Source organism: Halichoerus grypus, chromosome 7, assembly GCF_964656455.1.
Source record: "Halichoerus grypus chromosome 7, mHalGry1.hap1.1, whole genome shotgun sequence".
Taxonomy (NCBI): domain Eukaryota; kingdom Metazoa; phylum Chordata; class Mammalia; order Carnivora; family Phocidae; genus Halichoerus; species Halichoerus grypus.
Window position 1 is genome coordinate 6,378,763 of NC_135718.1, and position 18,157 is coordinate 6,396,919.

Sequence of the window (18,157 nt, forward strand, 5' to 3'; positions counted from 1 at the left end):
GTCCTCATAATTCTTTATTTAATCTAAATAAATTTGACAGCTCTTCATAGAGTCATGAACTCTCAGGTTTAGAATGACCATCAGCAGTCACTCGCTCCATATTCCAGTACCACCACGGGCACTGCTGCCACCCTCACCATCACCACCACCACCCCACCATTACCACCCTACCATAACCACTGTCATCCTCATCCCTACCATCACCACCATCCCCATCACCACCACCATCCCTACCACCATCATCACTGCCACCGCCACCACCATCACTACCATCACCACCATCCCCAGCATTCCCATCACCACCACCACCCCACCATTACCACCCTACCATAACCACTGTCATCTTCATCCCTACCGTCACCACCATCCCTACCATCACCACCATCCCTACCATCACCACCATCCCTACCATCACCACCACCATCCCTACCACCATCATCACTGCCACCACCACCATCACTACCATCCCCACCATCCCCAGCATTCCCATCACCACCACCATCCCACCATTATCACCCTACCATAACCACTGTCATCCTCATCACCACCATCCCTAATGCCATCATCACTGCCACCACTATCATCCCTACCACCATCATCACTGCCAGCACCACCATTCCTACCACCATCATCACTGCCACCACCAGCATCCCTACCACTGCCATCACTACCATTACCACCACTACCACCACCACCATCCCTCCCACCAGCACCCCACCACCACCATCACTGCCATCATCATTGCCGCCACCACCACCACCATCCCTACCACCATCATCATTGCCACGACCACCATCCCCAGCATCCCCATCACCACCACCATCCCACCACCATCATCACTACCATCACCACCATTACTACCACCCCCACCATCCCTCCCACCAGCACCCCCCTACCACCATCACGTCAGCAAATGTTTGAGTGCCTGAAACTTGCCATCCACTGATGTGATCCTCAACTTCACCTCCATCGAGGAGGCATTCAGCTTTGGCAGGGTGCTTATTATCTCTCCAGGCAGGATACTGTATCGCAGGGCAGCACTGATTAAATCAAACCCCTTCCTTATGGAGAGCCCTATTTTGCCTGCACATAGTTCCCAACTATATATATCTGTGTTTAGGGTCCTATTTCACAGATAATTTCTTGGTATTTGAAGAGAACTGTCATTCTCCTCATCCGAAGTCCTTTGTTTCAAGAAATCTTTCAAAGTCATGGGCAAGGTTTTTGCTTCAATTTGCAGTTCTTTAGTTTTTGCTTTTCAAACCGCATCTAACGATGTAACAACCCATATCCAGTTTCCAAATTGCTTTGACCAAAACTTTTAGTCAGACCTGGGCTCAGTTCACCTGGGCTCTCTACCTGGCTTCCCAGTACTCAGGGCCTGGAAATATTCGTTACACCTATGCTTCATATTGGCCCACACCCGCCCCCCTCCCCCAAAGAGGGACTCGGTGTATCACCACATCAGCTAGTGAATGGGATCAGAACCACCTTCCCAGCGTACAACTGAGCCCAGCTTCTGCCCCCTTGCTCCTGGATGTAATCTCCACTGTTGTCAAGAAGATGCACCTTAGACATCCCAGAGCACAGTGATGAAGAATCTGGGTCTACCGCCCACAACCCAAGAATGACAGGGCTTTTGCAGCATTCTCTAATGGCTTCATTACTCTTTTTTCTTTGGAGACTTAGTGTTCATTGGCTCTGTTGAACTTTTCTATTGAGTACTAAAATAATAAATGTATCAGCAAATGAAGAATTTGTCTCTTCTGATAAATACAGTACTGCGGAAGAAATAGATCCTGGGCAGTTATGAAGGCAAGTGGCTGCTGAAGCCTTCCGTACAGGGCATGAGATTTACATCCACCATAAGGATATCCTGACAACTCACTCATTCATCCCGCTCACAGGGTTGGGAAAGCAGCCTTATCTCCTTGTTTAAAGTCAATAGAATGCCAGTAGCCTGCAAATATCTTTTAAACTTAGTTATCTTTCTCACATTATCAATCCCCTTTGAAGTCAAAGCCATTCTGTTTGGCTGCATTTCCATTTGAGCAGCTGCTTATATTATTCGGTGATTTGGTCAGGGGTGGGGGGAGGTAGTTCTCTAAGAATCTTAGGACCCAGTTTTCAGAGAGCTGATTTAACTTAGTAGCTCGGGGAAATCTGTAATTTGGTTAGTGCGTCATTAGTAGAGCCATTTAGACCTTAATGAGCAGGATGACGTTGCTGGATATTTGATGGTACTGGTCAGGAATGCAGTCAGTGGACTCCTTTAAAAAAACAAAACAAAACAAAACAAAAACCAAGTTCCTACACTTTATAGGATTATAAGTCCATGAGTTAGAAACCCTTACTGTCATGAAAGTTATAGCTATGACTTCTGGTTGGCACTTTTATCTTATTGTGTATATTATACACTCCGGATGTTTATGAAGTCCTTGAACAAATTTAAAGTTTAATAACTTTGGTTGTATATATAATAGGGGCAAATGGTAAACACCAAATGAGAGCATAATTCACAGTCTTATGCAGGGTACAGTTCAGAGATCTAGGATAGTCCTAAATCTTCTTGATTATCAACAAAATGTTATTAATTGCATTTATAATACTAATGATAAATTCATTTACAGAAGATGGTTTTCAGGAGTAAACGACTACACTCTTAAAATAGTACATGGTTGGCTTCAGTCTAGCTAATAGTATATACATTCTTCTGCTCATGTCATATACTAAATAAAAGGACATTTATAAATTAACACCAAAGACCCTATGAACTCTTCCTTCTGATAATTCAGTTTCTTCTAAAATGTGTAAACTCCCAAGTTATTGGGATGTTTTAAAGTACAAGGACTTCATGAATGCAGTAGATAATATGTGTAGACCTTTTGTAGACAGCTAAGCAAAGATGTCCATCCCCTGTAGGGTTTTTTTGTTAGAAAAAAGCAGGTACTTGTAAAGCACAGCTTAAAAAAGGAGGTAATTTTCTCTCATTTCGGAGAGAACAATGCATCTAATATTTGATCTGTTTAAATCCCTTGCAAATCAGTGGGCACAGCCTACAGACCGTCCAGTGATCTTGGTCCTTGTACTGTGCATTTTAGACCTGACAGGTGCCTTGTCAGGTGAGGCAGCCCACCTGTGCTAGCAGGAGTCTTGGCCACAGCATTTGGTAGGATTGCAGGGAACTGTGGTCCAAACACAACCGATTGGACTTCATTTCCTGCCGGCACGCTCCAGATGAAAAGGGGTCGGTATTTGAAGAGTTACGTTGGTACGCATCTCTGTATATTTTTAAATAAGTAAGTTCAAAGTATGCCAGTGATCCTGATACGGTTCACAGCAATAAGCCCCGCATGCATCCGAGAGCTCCCTGCAGAGCCCCAGCCCACTTGGTTGGATTCAGTAGCCAGCCTCCTTGCACAGGCTCCCTGGCCCTCCGCGAAAGGCACTGAGGGCTACCGACTCCTCCCGGGGACTCACCCCATCAGTTCATAAGCACTCACCAGAGGCTTAGCTTTCTTACAGATGAAGATACTCTCAGTCAGGCTGGTCTGCAGCTCAAGGGCCAGGCCCTCTGGTTCGTCCTTCCCTTGATGGTCCCTGCCTTCGGTGAGTAGTCGCCCCCTACGACCTACGACCGTGTCCCACAAACCCCCCTCCCCCCTGCAGGAATGTCTGAATCTCTGCTGCAACGCCACCACGTGCACGCTGAGGCCAGACGCTGTGTGCGCCCACGGGCTGTGCTGTGAAGACTGCCGGGTGAGTGCTCTTGGCGCCGTGGCCACCCCCGGGTTCAGCGGGTTCCACTCTGAGGCAGGACACATGACACCTGTGCTGTGAAAACTAGAACCCCTTACGGCACCAGTCAGCGTCCCCCCACTGCCTGTTCTTACTGTCACCCGATCTTTGTGAGAAATGCACACTTCAGTGCTGAGTCATCTGTGGTAAGTTACTTATTTGTGGGTTGAAAGCAACTGTGCCAGAATTCTCCGGCTCAGTGTTAAACATGCCCATGTTGTGCTATTGGAGGTGTGTGACGTCCCCTCACCCTAAAGGGAACACGTGGAGAGCGGGGAGCATCTGCCCACTGGGCTAAGAAACCCTGTGGGCTGCTCCAGGGGTCTTAGGTCAACATCCCCATCTTGACGTCTTCCTAACACAAGGTGCTGGCCAGCCCGGCCCGCCGCGGCACTTTCCTACCTTGCCTATCCTTGCCGCCATGACTGGGTTTACTTTGGCCATTGCGGCGTTGGTCTCATAGAAGCCTGAGCTTTTGATGCAAGGATTCCAAGGGTAGACTTTATTTCTTTTTTAATTAAGCAATTGATTTTGGCCTTCTGCTGCCAGGAAACTCCCTCTTAGCTCCCCCACGAGAGCCCGGTGATTCAGAAGTGCATTGCACCATCTTACACCCGGCTTGAAATATCCCTCCTGCCCTTTGAACTTGTGATTAACTTCTGGGGGGTTGTTCAAGGAAGCTGGCACCCCTGGCACAGAGCTGCGGGTGGGGGAGAGTGTTGGGGACAGGCGGGGGCGGAGGGGTCGCTGGCTGTGCGGCCTCTGACCAGCCACTCTGAGCCTTCGTGTCTTCAACCATGAAATGATGAGGTGTTGGCCGGTGGTTCTGAGCATCTTTTGTTGCTCCCTTGCTTCGCCTCTTCTCTCCTCCTCCCCATGAGGTCCTGCACACAGGTTTCCAACTCCATGATTTGATGACAAAGTGAAATATTATTGTGACCAGGCCCTTGGGATGATTTTTGTCATCTGGGCCACAGCGGTAACACCGTTAAGTACGCACGTCATCATAAAACACGGGACAGTGTTGGCCACCAGAGATCTTCAGAGTGAAGGGGCCCGTCAGCCAGCACTCCCTTCCCACTCCTCCTCTGAGGGGACAGGTGCCAGCCATCGGCTCGTCCGCTCAGCAGAAAACCCTAATATTGCATGAAATTAAAAAGCAGCTCTTGATTGCACCCCCATAGTGGAAAGGTGAACCCCAGAGCCCAGAGCAAGATTCTGTTTAATGACTCTCTGTGTGCTCTTGCTTTGGAATCCTTGCCCTTTTATGTGGGCTTCATGAGGATGGCCTTGCTCCGTTCTGCCCCCGGGGTGCTGCCGGGAAGCTGCTCCCCGTCTCCCGCAGCACACATTCTATAAACAGCCTCTTCTTCCAGCTGAAACCTGCGGGGACAGCATGCAGGGATTCCAGCAACTCCTGTGACCTCCCCGAGTTCTGCACGGGAGCCAGCCCACACTGCCCCGCCAACGTGTACCTGCATGACGGGCACCCGTGTCAGGGGGTGGACGGCTACTGCTACAACGGCATCTGTCAGACCCATGAGCAGCAGTGCGTCACACTCTGGGGACCAGGTAGGTGGCTGCCACCAGAGGGCGCAGAGCAGTGGGGCTGGGGAGCTCGCTCTCTTTCCAGAAGCATCACTCCTGCAGTGCGCCATCGACAAAGCTTCCCTCCATTCAGCTACAGTGAGTGGCTTCCTGGCAGGTCTGGGGCCATGCAGGGCACCAGGCAGGCAAAAACGGTGCTGCCCAGAGCCTGTCCTGAGGGCTCAATGCGGTCCAATGAGGAGAGATGCGTGAGCACCTACTGTGTGCCCAAGGGAGTGACAGGGAAGAATCAGCCATGACTCCTGGTCTCAGATAGCTTAACAGGTAGTCGGGCAGACAGAACCTTCCATCCACTCTGATTATGTGTAAGTGCTTCTTGGTGCTCAAAGAAGGACCCCAACCAAAGCCTGGCGGTGCCAAAGAGAAAGTCACTGCAGACTGGATGCATGAGTAGTCTGTGACCAGGAAGGACAGGGAGAGGTTGCTCCTGACACAAGGAGCAGCAAGCTGGCCCTCGGATGGGAAGGTACAGGGAAGGGACTGCTGGGATGGGCAGCCTCTATACCAGAGCTCAGAGGAAGAACACGGACACAGGTGTTTAAGAGCCTTGAAAGCCATTTTAGTTCTAAAAGCAGAGGGATAGACTTGTGTGTTCCAAAAAAGGTGCCCAGATGGGCAGTTAGTCAGGAAGCAGCTGCTGGGGTAATTAGAGGCTGTCCACCCACTGCTTCCTGTGTAGGGGATGCTGGGCCAGATGCTCAGTGTGGCTTTTCCCTTCTAACTCCCAACATTAGAGATAGGGACAATGACTACAGTTTAGAGAAAGTGAAGCTCAAATTCAGAGACTAGAAGTCCGTTTCGTGAGGTTGTGAGGCTGGGATTTGAACCCAGGCCAGTTGGCCCAAAGGCAGGGTTATATAACACAGGCTGGGCAGTCGCACCAAAGAACCAGGTCTAGAACAAAGTTCCACAGAACCTCCACAGTCAAATGGAAGCTTGGATGCAAAAGAGGGAATTATCGGTCCTCTAGGCATGTCTCTCCTCTTTTGACCCATCTTCTGGGGCCAAAGGTCCAGGGCCCTGGGGAACAGCAAGGACCCAGTGAACTCCCCACCCCGGGGTTTGCTGCCTCTTTCCAGCTCTAGGATTCCAGCAATAAATCCCATGGAGAGCACTTTCTAAGAGTGCGGTCCCCACCCTGTCTTGTCATTCTCCCTCCTGCCGCTGCCTTTCAGAGGTGACCTCAGGCCTGGCCAGGGACACCGGCTATGGCAAGGCCACTGTGGTCAGCCAGGCAGAGAGCCAGGCAAGCCCCAGGGGGAGGGAAATCCGATATGGGCCTTTGTCAGACTTTCATTGTGAGGTTTTGGTTTCAGGAGTGATGAGGACAGTAAACTAGGACAGAAAATGATGACTGGTCCTCAAAGCTTGGTTTCAGTGTGATGTGAAAGCAGTGAGCAAGCAGGGAGAACAGGGACAGACGTTTCTGAGGGTCGGGTCCTGTCATGGAGCCCACTGCCCCACCAGCCAAAGATGCCCCTCTGTACTTGGACCTCCCTGAGGGGCAAGAAGGAGCAGCATGAATGCCGCAATAAGGGGCTGATGCAGCCTGTTCGTCGTCTCTGTGAGGAGTTCTCCCAGTGCTCCTCAGGCTTCGTGAATCCACCTGGGCATGGAAGGAGGAGGCCTGTGGTATCTGGGGCCTTGTGCTTCATCTCGGGACCCTGACCAGCCCTCCGTCCTGGCCTCCTCACCGGCTGGGCCATGGGGCCCCCAGGCCAGGGTAGGGTCTCTCGATCGCACACTGGGTGACGGCCTTGCGATGACAAGCACAAAGAAGGCATTCACTGTACACGTGTCAGGTGGTCGGATGGGCTCTGATGGTTTCGTGACTTCAGACACCTTTTAGCCCAGTGAGGTCACTTTGGGACAGTGGCTGTTGCTGTAGGCCAAATCCTTGTGGCCTAAAGCATCCCTAGTGGCCATTCCTTCCCAGCCTTTCTCCGGACTCAGTAATCTCCCCCTTCTTGAGTTACAGGGGCTGTTCTAATGTTCCCTTCCAAAAAAGCATTCTGTGGCCAGAGCACACACAGCACTTGGAGCTTTTGGAGTAAAATGTGCTCTTTGGTGCCCTGCTGTATTACAGCGTCTGGCCCCATTTCCAAAGTGAGGTCAGATGGACTCCACGGCTCTCTCTGAGCCACCACCACTGTGTGACTCAGCTGGCTGCAGGCCTCAGATTCTTGGTGACCAAGGCTGGTGTGTATTATCTCATCAGATGAGTCCTTCTCAAGCTGCCTGACCGGAGAGAGAGAGCGCACGCCAGACAGGCAGGCAAACTGACAACCTGACTCATGCGCTGAGCTTTTCCACAGTAAGAGCAGTAGGCAGTTACCTGCATCCCGGTGGCTGGCAGCGAGGCTGGAGGCCTGATTGCCTGGGGGCCGGTGCCCCTGCTGAGGAGGGCCGCTGCTGGGGAGCCCCCAGCCTGCCTCTTCTCTTCCGGCCCTCCGCCTGAGGACTGAGGAGGCCTTTGCCCGGGCCGTGGTACGTTTGCTGTGAGAGGGTCACGGCCCGCAGACTAAGCCTTCCTGGCATCGGGGGTGCTCAGAGTTCCTGGAAGTGACAAGCTTGGGGGGACCCACCTCAGGCTCGTGACTTCCCAGGGCTCAGTGCACTTCAGCCAATCCTTTCTCGGTCCTTCCGATCGCCGTGCAGACTTCCTCGGGGGTGGGGAGGGCAGAGCCAGCCGCGGCCCTCCACACCTCCTCAGAAGGGCCTTTGCCCACCTCCTCTGTGAATGCAGTATGCTCCTTTCCTTCCATGTCTGAGCAACTGCCCTGCTGTCTAGGTCAAGGGCACTGTACGAGTTTCCTGGGGCTGCTAACGAATCCCCACAGACGTAGTGGCTTATGACAATACCAATTTGTCATCTTACGGTTCTGCAGGTTGGAAGTCCTAAAATGATGTTGGCAGGGCAGCGTTACTTTCACAGGCTCTAGGGGAGAGGACATTTCTGTGCCTCTTCCAGCTTCCCGAGGCACCTGCATTCCTGGACTCACCCCCTCCCACCCCCCATCTTCAAGGCCAGCAGCACGCATCTGCCAATCTCTCTCCCTCTCTGGCTTTTCCTTCTATCGTCCCATCTTCTTCTCTGTGTCTGACCCTCCTGTCCCCCTTTTATAAGGGCCCTGTGATCCTATTGCACCTACCCAGACCATTCAGGAGAATCGATCCTCCCCAACTCCTTAACGTAATCACATCCTCAAAGTCCCTTTTGCCATGTGAGGTGACATATTCACAGGTTCCGAGGATTAGGACGTGGGCCTCTTTGGGGGGCCCTTTTTCTGCCTACCACAGGCATTGAACAGACCACTTACTGATGAGGGGGCCTTCAACAGACCACCCAACCTCGGGCCTCATCTGTAAAATGGGGATTGTAATATGCCTACCTCCGGGGTGTACTGCTGTCCTCGAACACAGCCTGTGGCCGGCCTGTCGTGTGTCATATATCACGTGCTGTCACGTGCTAGGTGTGTGGCACTTAGTAAGTCTGAACTCTAGAAAGAAGATAAGCCTGAGCTCACAGGAAGCTCACCGACTAGTGAGCAAGATGCTCACGTCCTGGGGCTGTAGTGAGTGCTGGGATGTGGTGGGGCACGGAAGAGAGAGGGCTCAGCCTGGAGTGAGGTGTGGAGCCAACCCGGAAGGCGTCCTAGATGAGGTGGCCCTGGAGACGTCGTTTAGCAGGGGTGGGAGGAGAAGAGTATTTCCTGCACACGGAATATCAGGGGTCAAGGTGCAGAGAAACACTGGGGGCGGGGGGGCATTCCAGGGAACTGCAGGCAGTTCGTCTTGTCCAGAGCTTGAACCGTGACCTGGAGAGCAGAGATCCTCATTTGTCACTCCATTCTCTCATTCATTAAATAATCATCGGTGTCCAGCTATTGTAAGATGCTGACTCAAGAGCCCTGATTCTGCCAGAGCAACCTACTTCCCACAGTCCCTCTGTGCTCTCGCCTGGACCTGGAGTAGAGTCAGGATGTGACCCTCACGATCCCGGGGGCCGGGATGACTTCCACAGCCAGGATCCTGGCCAGCGAGAGGCACCAGGCTGAGAGCATTCTAATGCTGTGTTATGGTGCTTGGTTTAAATTAGCTTTCCATGATTCAGAGAGGGAAAATTTATTGTCAGGAATACATTTGCCATATTTCATTTCCCCATGGTTAGCTAATGCTCTGGGCTCTGGACCACATCTGCTGAAGGGTCGTTTTCGTTCCCCTCTGAGGCCCAGTGACTCAGAGCTCCAGGGTCATCGGGCTCCTGCTCTGTTGGCCTGCGCCACGCGCACCCCAGTGACCCGACCGAACCGTCGAGTCATCCGGAAGCGTCCAGTTATGCTCAGGACGTCCGTCAGTCTCCAGACCTGGCTGCCCAAATGCTGGCCGGATAAAGCCCTCCTTCCAGCTAACTATTCCCTTTTGAAATAGACTTTTCTCAATCCGGCGTTGTATTTCAATAAAATAATCCTGCTTCCAAATCTTTCTACAAATAGAATGATAGAAAATTCAAAACATATGCCTGCAACCAACTCCTCGCTAGCAAAGTAATACCCTTTTAGAATACCTTTTGGGGTTTTCATTCATTTGTTTCTTTTCCTAATTAGTGTTGATAATGTTCTTGTTGGCGAGGAGTTTAAATTCTTCCCTCCCCTGGCCCCCAATTCTTCTTCCACAAATATTGTCTGTCAAGGCTTTGTAGGTTGGTATCAGGCACAGAAATGTTATCTGCAGCTCAAACTGTAACTTGTGCTTAGCTCCCTGAGTCCAGTTTCATCTTAATAGCCACAAAGATTTTCTGTCCATGTGATACGACCTTTATTCCTTCTGAAATACAGCTGGATATTTTTCTTCAGGCAGAAAATTTACTTTTGCCAACGTTGTTTATCTGAACCATGGTTGCTGAAAGCGTTACTTGGAAATTAATCTTACGGATAACTACATGTCTAGAGCCACAAACAATTTGCATCAGGGAAGTCCTGAAATATGTTAGTTTTATCTATTTTATCACTCACCAGAAAATAGTGTCACTTGATTTATGCAGTGTGAGCTGGCCAGACAATTTTTATGGGCTGGTAAATATTCAGTGTTTATCTGCAAGGCTGGTTTAAATGAGTTTGCATTATTATGATACACCTGGGGCAGTACATTTACTAATCATCTACAACTCTGGTGACGCGTGATGGGAAGAGAAGATACTTTTGCCAGGAGTCCTATCGTCTAGAGGCAGGAGAGTCTCCCTTTGGTCCCACTGCGTGAGAAGGAAGTGATAAAACTTGTCCATTTGGGCTCCATTTTCCACTGAACGCAAAGGTAAGTTTGGAGTAGAGAGAGGGAGAAATACGAGGACAACTGGACAGCCTTCAGTCGTTCGAAAGAGGGCCTTTGTCTGTGGGTATGAGCAGCGGGGGCGGGACAGTTAGTGACAGGGAGGGAGGAGCCCATCCGCCCAAATGTGAGAAGTGCCTTTGCATAATAGAGTCATTTTAAGGAAAAGATTAGATCAAGTAAATTGTGGGCTTAATGCAAGATGTCATCATCTCTCTTTCAAAAGACATAATGACATTGGAACTTGCAAACTACAATTACAAATATAAGTTTTATCCCTCTGAAGATAAAACTGGTAATTAAAACCCATCACTTTCTGGATAATTGTAAAATACAGTGGGATGTCAGAATTCCCTCTGAAAGGCTAAATTTTATCTTTGGATAATGGCAAAACATCTAAGTGTTCTGTTAGTAAGAATTCAAAGGCTGTGAGTTGATGCACTATCGTCGCGATAAGAACACTGTTGTCATTTTTTCCAAGAGACAGACATGAAATCTTTTCATGAAAACGTGAAGACAGACGTTTTCAAGCGTGGCAACTTTGAACCCAAATCTCTGTGCCTTCGTAACCTCTTCCCAGTGGGTAGAAGTCATTTACACTTCTGAAATTATTGACCATTCTGTCTCTAAGAGAAAGCCCTGTGAAACACTTGGCTGGGCCCTGCTCCGCTGTCAGAACTGGCCTGAGCCCAGGTGCTCAGGACTTGTCTCTGGGCTTCGTGGCTCCTACTCTCCTTCCTTAATGATGTGTTCTTTGAATGCAAGAGCGATCTCTGCTCCCAGGGTCAGCGCCGAGCTCCCTTTCTGGTTGTCCTGCCCGTACGGTTTCTTACTTTACCTATATTTGTAAAACCTCTGTCTCCTGATGACCTTATATCTTCTTCCCTCATCGGACTGCATGGTAATACTTCCTTTGATTTAAATGAGTAAGTGAAAATCCAGAGCCACGGGAAAGATGAGCCAGGAGACAGCATTCACTTACCCAAGATGTTTTGTTCTACAGAAATCGCAATTGACTTCCTCTGGGGAGGGCAGTTGAGACATGACGTGCCTTCCCCAAACTGCGTTCCCCGTGGCTCTTCACTCATTCATTCTTGGCACACACCTGCTCTGTGCAGGCTTGAGGCACCACCCCTGTCCACTGGGTTTTTACAGGGAGGCAAGAGCCTTGGGACATCACAAGAGGCAAAAAAAAAAAAAAAAAAGCCAGTGTGGTAAATACAAGGAGGGGACAGCCCCTACAGTATGGATGAGAGAAGGAGGGTAGACCCCAGCCTCACGGGATGGTGGTGATGGAGGACGGCCCTGAAGGACGTAGTCCGCAATGTCAAGCAACACAGCAGCCCAGGACCCTCAGCCAACTGGCTCCAGGAGTCAGGTTCCAAGGAAAATGCTATTTTAGCTGGCTTTTGTTATGTATCCATCATTGACCCAATCTATGACCTGTGGCATATTTTAGCCCTCTGGCGAGGAAGCCCCTCCTGTTGCACAGCTCTCCTATGAGAGAGATGACCCCGTAGGAGAGGTCTGGCCAGAATGCAATGGGTTGTGCTGGGAGGGCTGGTGCCCAGCAGTGCCCAACCTCTAGCTGCAAGCATGCTGGCCCCAAGATGTGGCCCAGAACCCTGCATGGCACCGTCCTCCAGCCTGAAATTGGAGGTGGGGCAGCAACAGGGCATGTTGTGATCTGAATCAAGTCTTCAACCGCTTATATACTTCTAAAATCAGTTCCGTTCATTTTAAACCTGAGCCTTTAAACATCCATGTTTTTTGCTCCAAGATTTCTCATCCCAACATGGAGACTCCAGGGTAGGAAAGGCAAGCCCAGCGGGATGAGAACAAGCATTGGAAACAGGGTTCTGCCCCATCCTCCTCGCACCTGCTGCCACTCACCATCCCCCCCACCCACATTAAAACAGCCATTTCTGCGCATTGATGAAAGTTGTCAGTCCCTAAGTGCCTGAGGATGAAGAAGGCAAAAGATCTTATCCATCAAGGTTGATGGTGAATTGCACATAATAGTGTGCTTTCCATGGATTCTCCAGGTAAATGAAGACCACACATGACAGGGATTGAGTATGCATTCTGGTCTTCGACTTCACAGAGAGAAAGAGATCTATCGCGTCCCCAAGTTTACGTAGCTGATGAAAGCATGACCTATTTTTTTGTCCAAATGTAAGGGTTTTTTGCCATGATATAGCAAGCCGTGTCATCACCATGTCCCACGGATGACGCATCCTGCAGCTACATCCATGTGACATGGCATTTCTTGCTCCCACCCTCGAATTTTGGGTGAGAACTGAAATGAATAAAAGCCTTGTGTACAGACGGTTATTGGTTTCCTGGGGGAGACAGAAAGTTAACCTTTAGAAAGCTGCATCGTTCAAACCACTGGGCAGATTCCTACCAGAGTGGAGTAAATTTTACTGGTCAACCCCTACCCAGCTTTGCTTCATTATGGACTGACTTCTGCCCACAGAAGTTTTCAAGTTATTATATTCGGGGCTTTTCATTTCTTTTCCTGAGTCAGTGAAGATTCAACAGAGAGGCATAAAAATGTTTACTGCCTCTCTCTATTGCCCCCCTCTTGGAGGAAGACCCCCACTGAGTGTGTTCAGACTCAAGGGCATGTCACCCAGTTCAGTTCATTACCATTACCTGAGAAATAAGCACGGGGTGGCCAGTATGGCAGCCTGTCAAGTTATCCTCTGAAAAAGATTTGGTGGAGATAGAGCCATGCCCAAGAACAGGTAACTTACAGGAGTTGAGTGGTGGTTCTGGAGAGAAAGGACCAGCAGGGACAGGAGTCTGTTGCCAATTAGGTGGTTTCCAAGAGGGAGGCAGCACAAGACTGCAGCTGAATAGAAAGATCATGGACTTCAGCTTAGGTCCATTAATCAAGTCCAGCTTTACCACTTACTCAACATTAACATCTTCAGCAAGTTGCTAGAACACTGAGCAGTGGTGTTTAAATCTGTGAAATGGGATATGTAGACTTCACAGGGTGGTTAGAAGGATTAAAGATCCTGCATGCTGGACCCAGCACAATACCTAATAGTGGGGAGACTCAACAGATGGCATGTTGGTGACCTAAAATATGCTCATCCATTTCAAGTGTGTGTGCTGGTTTGTTTAAGGGTGAGGAAAGAAATTATAGGGAAGGTGACCTTTGTCCCAGGAGTATAAAAAGGACTCATACTCAAGGGCTTGTACTTGAGACCTCCTACTGCCTCTTTCAAGATGGTGCCATGGGCCTGTGCAGTGAGATGAGGCTCTAGAAGCCCAGCCCAGAGCAGGCTGGGAGGGTGCCCAGAATAAGCACAGGGCTTGGGGCAGTGGGGAGCTTCACACACTGAAATGAGTAAGGAGGGGAGAGGTGTAGGGAAGTTCTTAACTTCAACTGTAGTTTTTACTGAACATACAAAGTATGTACAAAACCTCCCAGGGTTTCAGAAAAGGAGTTCTCTTCCCCCTCGTGTCCCAAGGTGGGTTCAGCAATTACTTATCCAGCCGTTCAGCACTCTTCATTGGTTTCGTATGATGTGCTAGGCACTGGGGACAATCATCTGTGAAGGAGACAGATGTAAAGCCCTTATGGACATGATTGTGAACTGTTATAAATATGGTAAGTGTTGTAAACACAGCCAGACACAAGGAGCTCTCTTCTCCCTCACGCATCCTCCCATTCTTAATGCCCAGGAGCCAGACTTCCTCTTCCCCATGATTGATGGCTGTCCTTATTATAATTCAGGTTTACTGAGAGACTGCTATGTGTTAGGGATTCACGAAGTCTCACAGCACCTTTGGATCAAGGGATGGCCTTGTCCCCATTTTACAAATGAGGGAACAGAGTCTCTAGAGCATATATCACTTTACCAGGGTCCCTTGGTATATAGGGTCGACATCAGATCAGCCTATGTTATTCTCAGTCCCAAACCCTTGCTCTTCCAACTCTGCGGCATGGCTGATTATAGAGACCAAAGGGGAGGAGCCTTCCACAAGCAATTGAAATTTGATAAACATTCAATGTTTTCCTTAGATCTTGTACATGCCCAGATACAAAGCATGGAAACCCCCAAAAAACTATCCATCAGAAAGAATGGTTCACTACTGACCTCTTAATCTCTCAGTCATGTCTTTTGACTCTCACAGTCCAGCCAGAAAGGCACATTGGACCTCAGAGCATCTATCAGTGCTATTTAGGAGGTTCGTTGAGGTTGACTGACAAAATTGGGTTTAAGAAAAGACAAGGACATTTATCACCTGTTTAATTATGCCTAGAGTGTGACTTCATGCCTCCACTTTTTTTTATTCTGGTAAAAGAGCTTTTAAAAGATCACTTTGACAAGCAACAGGATGAATGATTAGGTTATAGAGATCATGAATATACACCTGCTGAGCAAATAGAAAAAAAGCAAAATTAAAAGACTCACTGTTGGAGGAATGGGTGGGTACTTGTACTAAAAATAAGATTTCCAGTGACAACATCACAACAGATTAAAAAGGTCAGCATCCAAATGAGCTAGAAGTACAGAGGATGTGCTATGGAAAACAGACTTTTTAACCACTTTACTGAAGTATGATTGACATACAAGAAGCTGTGAGTATTTAATGTATACACCTTGATGGGTTTGGAGATAAGTATACATCCAAGAAGCTGTCACCATGATCGATGCCATAAACATATTCATCATCTCCAAAAGATTCTTCCTCTTAACCTCTTCATTTATTTGTGTGTGTGTGTGTGTGTGTGTGTGTGTGTGTGAGAGAGAGAGAGAGAGAGAGAGAGAGAACATTTAACATAAGATCTACCCTCTTGGCAAAATTTTAAGTTTATAATACAGTATTAACTATAGACTCTGTTGTACAGTAGATTTCTAGGACTTACTTTGTATAACTACAACTTTGTACTCTTTGACTAATGCCTCCCCAAAGCTCCCCCCTTCCCCCAGCCCCTAGCAACCACCATTCTATTCTCTGCTTTTATCAGTTTGACTTTTTCAGATTCTACATATAAGTGAGATTGTGCAGTATTTGTCTTTCTGTGTCTGACTTGTTTCATTTAGTGTAATGTCATCCAGGTTTATCCATGTTGTCTCAAATGGCAAGATTTCCTTCTTTTTTAAGGCTGAATAATCTTCAGCTTTGTGCATATACTACATTTTCTTTATCTATTCGCCCATCAATGGACACAGTTTGGCTCCATGTCTTGGACATTGTGAATAATGTTGCAGTGAACATGGGAATTTAGATATCTCTTCCAGATCCTGATTTCAGCTCTTTTGGATATATACCTAGAAGTGGGACTACTGATATATGGTAGTTCTATTTTTAATTTTTTGAGGGATTTCCGTACTGTTTTCTGCAAAGGTCGTCTCAGTTTGCATCCCCACAATGTATGGTTCAAGGGTACAAGTGCTTCCTTTTCTCAACACCCTTGCCAATATTTGTTGTCTTTTGCTTTTTTTTATACTAGCCATTCGAACTGGTATGACGTGATATTTCATTGTGCTTTTGATTTGCATCTCCCTGATCATCGGTGATGTTGAGCATCTTTTTGTATAACTGTTGGCCATTTGTATGTCTTCTTGGAAGACGTGTGTATTCAGTTCCTTTACCCATTCTTTAATCTGGTTATTTGGGACTTTTTTTGCTGTTGAGTTGTAGGAGTTCCCTGTGTATTTTGTGTATTAACCCTTTGTCAAATAGATGGTTTACAAATATTTCCTTCCATTCTGTAGGTTGCCTTTCATTTTGTTGATTATTTTTCCTTTACCATAAGGAAGCTTTTTTGTTCAGTGTAGTCCCACTTGTCTATCTTTGTTTTTGTTGCCTATGTTTTTGGTGTCATGTCCAAGAAATCTTTGCCAAGACCAATGTCAAGGAGGTTTTCCCCTATGTTTTCTTGAAACTATAAGTTTTAAGTCTTACATTTAAGTCGTTACTCCATTTTTTACTTCATTTTTGCAGCAGTAGAAGATAAGGGTCCAGTTTATTTTTTTGCATGTGCATATCCAGTTTTCCCAGCACCATTTATTAAAGAGATTATCCTTTCCCCATTGGGCTTTCTTGGCACCTTTGTCAAAGATCAGTTGACCAGACCTTGAGACCAAAGAGAAATGTAAAGATGCTGAGTAGCATTGTTTCACAATATAGGAGAGTAAAAGAAAAAGTAGTATTTCCTCATTAAAATGGGACTTTTCAATATTTCTCATCAAGTTAATTGACACTATGTTGTAAGACTCTGGACTCTGTCATCCATGTTGCTAAAAATTCACATGTTCAAATTGGCCATCAACATTTCTGGGCCATTTTCTCTGTGGGAAAATGGCAACTCTCCTTAAGTGTGTGGGGTGGCCTTCTACTTGGGCATGCACAGCACTTCACAGTTATCAGGAACCACTAATACTGTTCTATAGCCTCTAAGGATTTCATAGTCACTACGCCACACATACACCTGGTTTTCTAAGCCATGCAGCCCATTGGCATTTGGGGCATTAAAATCCCAAGGCCCCCTGCCCTAGAAGACCCAGTTTTGCCAAAGTTCCAGATCCAGATTCCCAAGCAGTGACCTAGTGTTGGTTTTCTCTTCTAAAATGTTTTATACTTGCTTAAACACTGTTTGTACTCCTTTGCTTGATTTCCCGCCATGTTTTAGCCACTTTCTGTGATATTCATACATCAAACTTGCCCCCTTTGTTTTAAATTGCTGTGGCGACCCATCATCTCTTTCCCTCTTCCTTCCTCCTGGTCTTACCCTTTGCATGCCCCAGTCCAACCCTCCTGCAATCCTACCTTCCAGCTGTTTGCAAGCTCGTGTGTCTGAAACTGCTCGGAAATCTCTACCACACACACACACACACATATATAAAATCTCTTTTATCTCTTTTTTTTTTTTTTTTTTTTTTTACCTATGAGGAAACAAATTTATCAATGAATACATTCGAATTGCAGCAAGGTGGTTTTTTCCTAAGCGGCCACATTTCCCGGAAGCGTGACAGAACCTCTGTAGCATCAGCCCAGCATCAATGGCAGAGTGAGAGCAACTCTGCCTCCCCAGTCCCAGGAGCTTAGCATCCCCCAGAAACTGCGGGAGCTCCTTTATCCTTCTGAGGCAGGGAAAGAGGGAATGAAGCCATTTTATCAGCCTTACAGCACGCCGCAGGAACTCCTATCCTGTATCCTCCTAAATCCGGGATCACTTGGGCAGCATGCGAGTAAATATCGTGGCTCTTGCCCTGTTACCCATGCGCACCTGCCTGGCTTTCCACTCAGCAATGGGGGGGTGGATGCAGGTCGGGTCTTCTGCTCTCTGTCCCCAAGGCCCGTGCAGGACCCAGCACAGGTGGGGCCTCGATACACGTCAGAGCACCAGAGGGGACAGGCTGAGCTCCACCCTCAGGTAGTCCCGATATCTGGCTTT

At 48.0% G+C, this 18,157-nt stretch overlaps 1 protein-coding gene across 2 annotated transcripts in view; it reads left to right on the plus strand.

The window, feature by feature from the left end:
* ADAM12 (ADAM metallopeptidase domain 12) overlaps window positions 1-18,157 on the plus strand; it is a 345,968-nt gene that overhangs the window by 287,846 nt on the left and 39,965 nt on the right. For both annotated transcript variants that reach the window (XM_036113627.2, XM_078076981.1), the window contains exons 13-14: window positions 3,670-3,759; window positions 5,175-5,370. In XM_036113627.2, coding sequence (XP_035969520.2) covers window positions 3,670-3,759; window positions 5,175-5,370 — 286 coding nt within the window. The remainder of the gene's footprint in view (window positions 1-3,669; window positions 3,760-5,174; window positions 5,371-18,157) is intronic.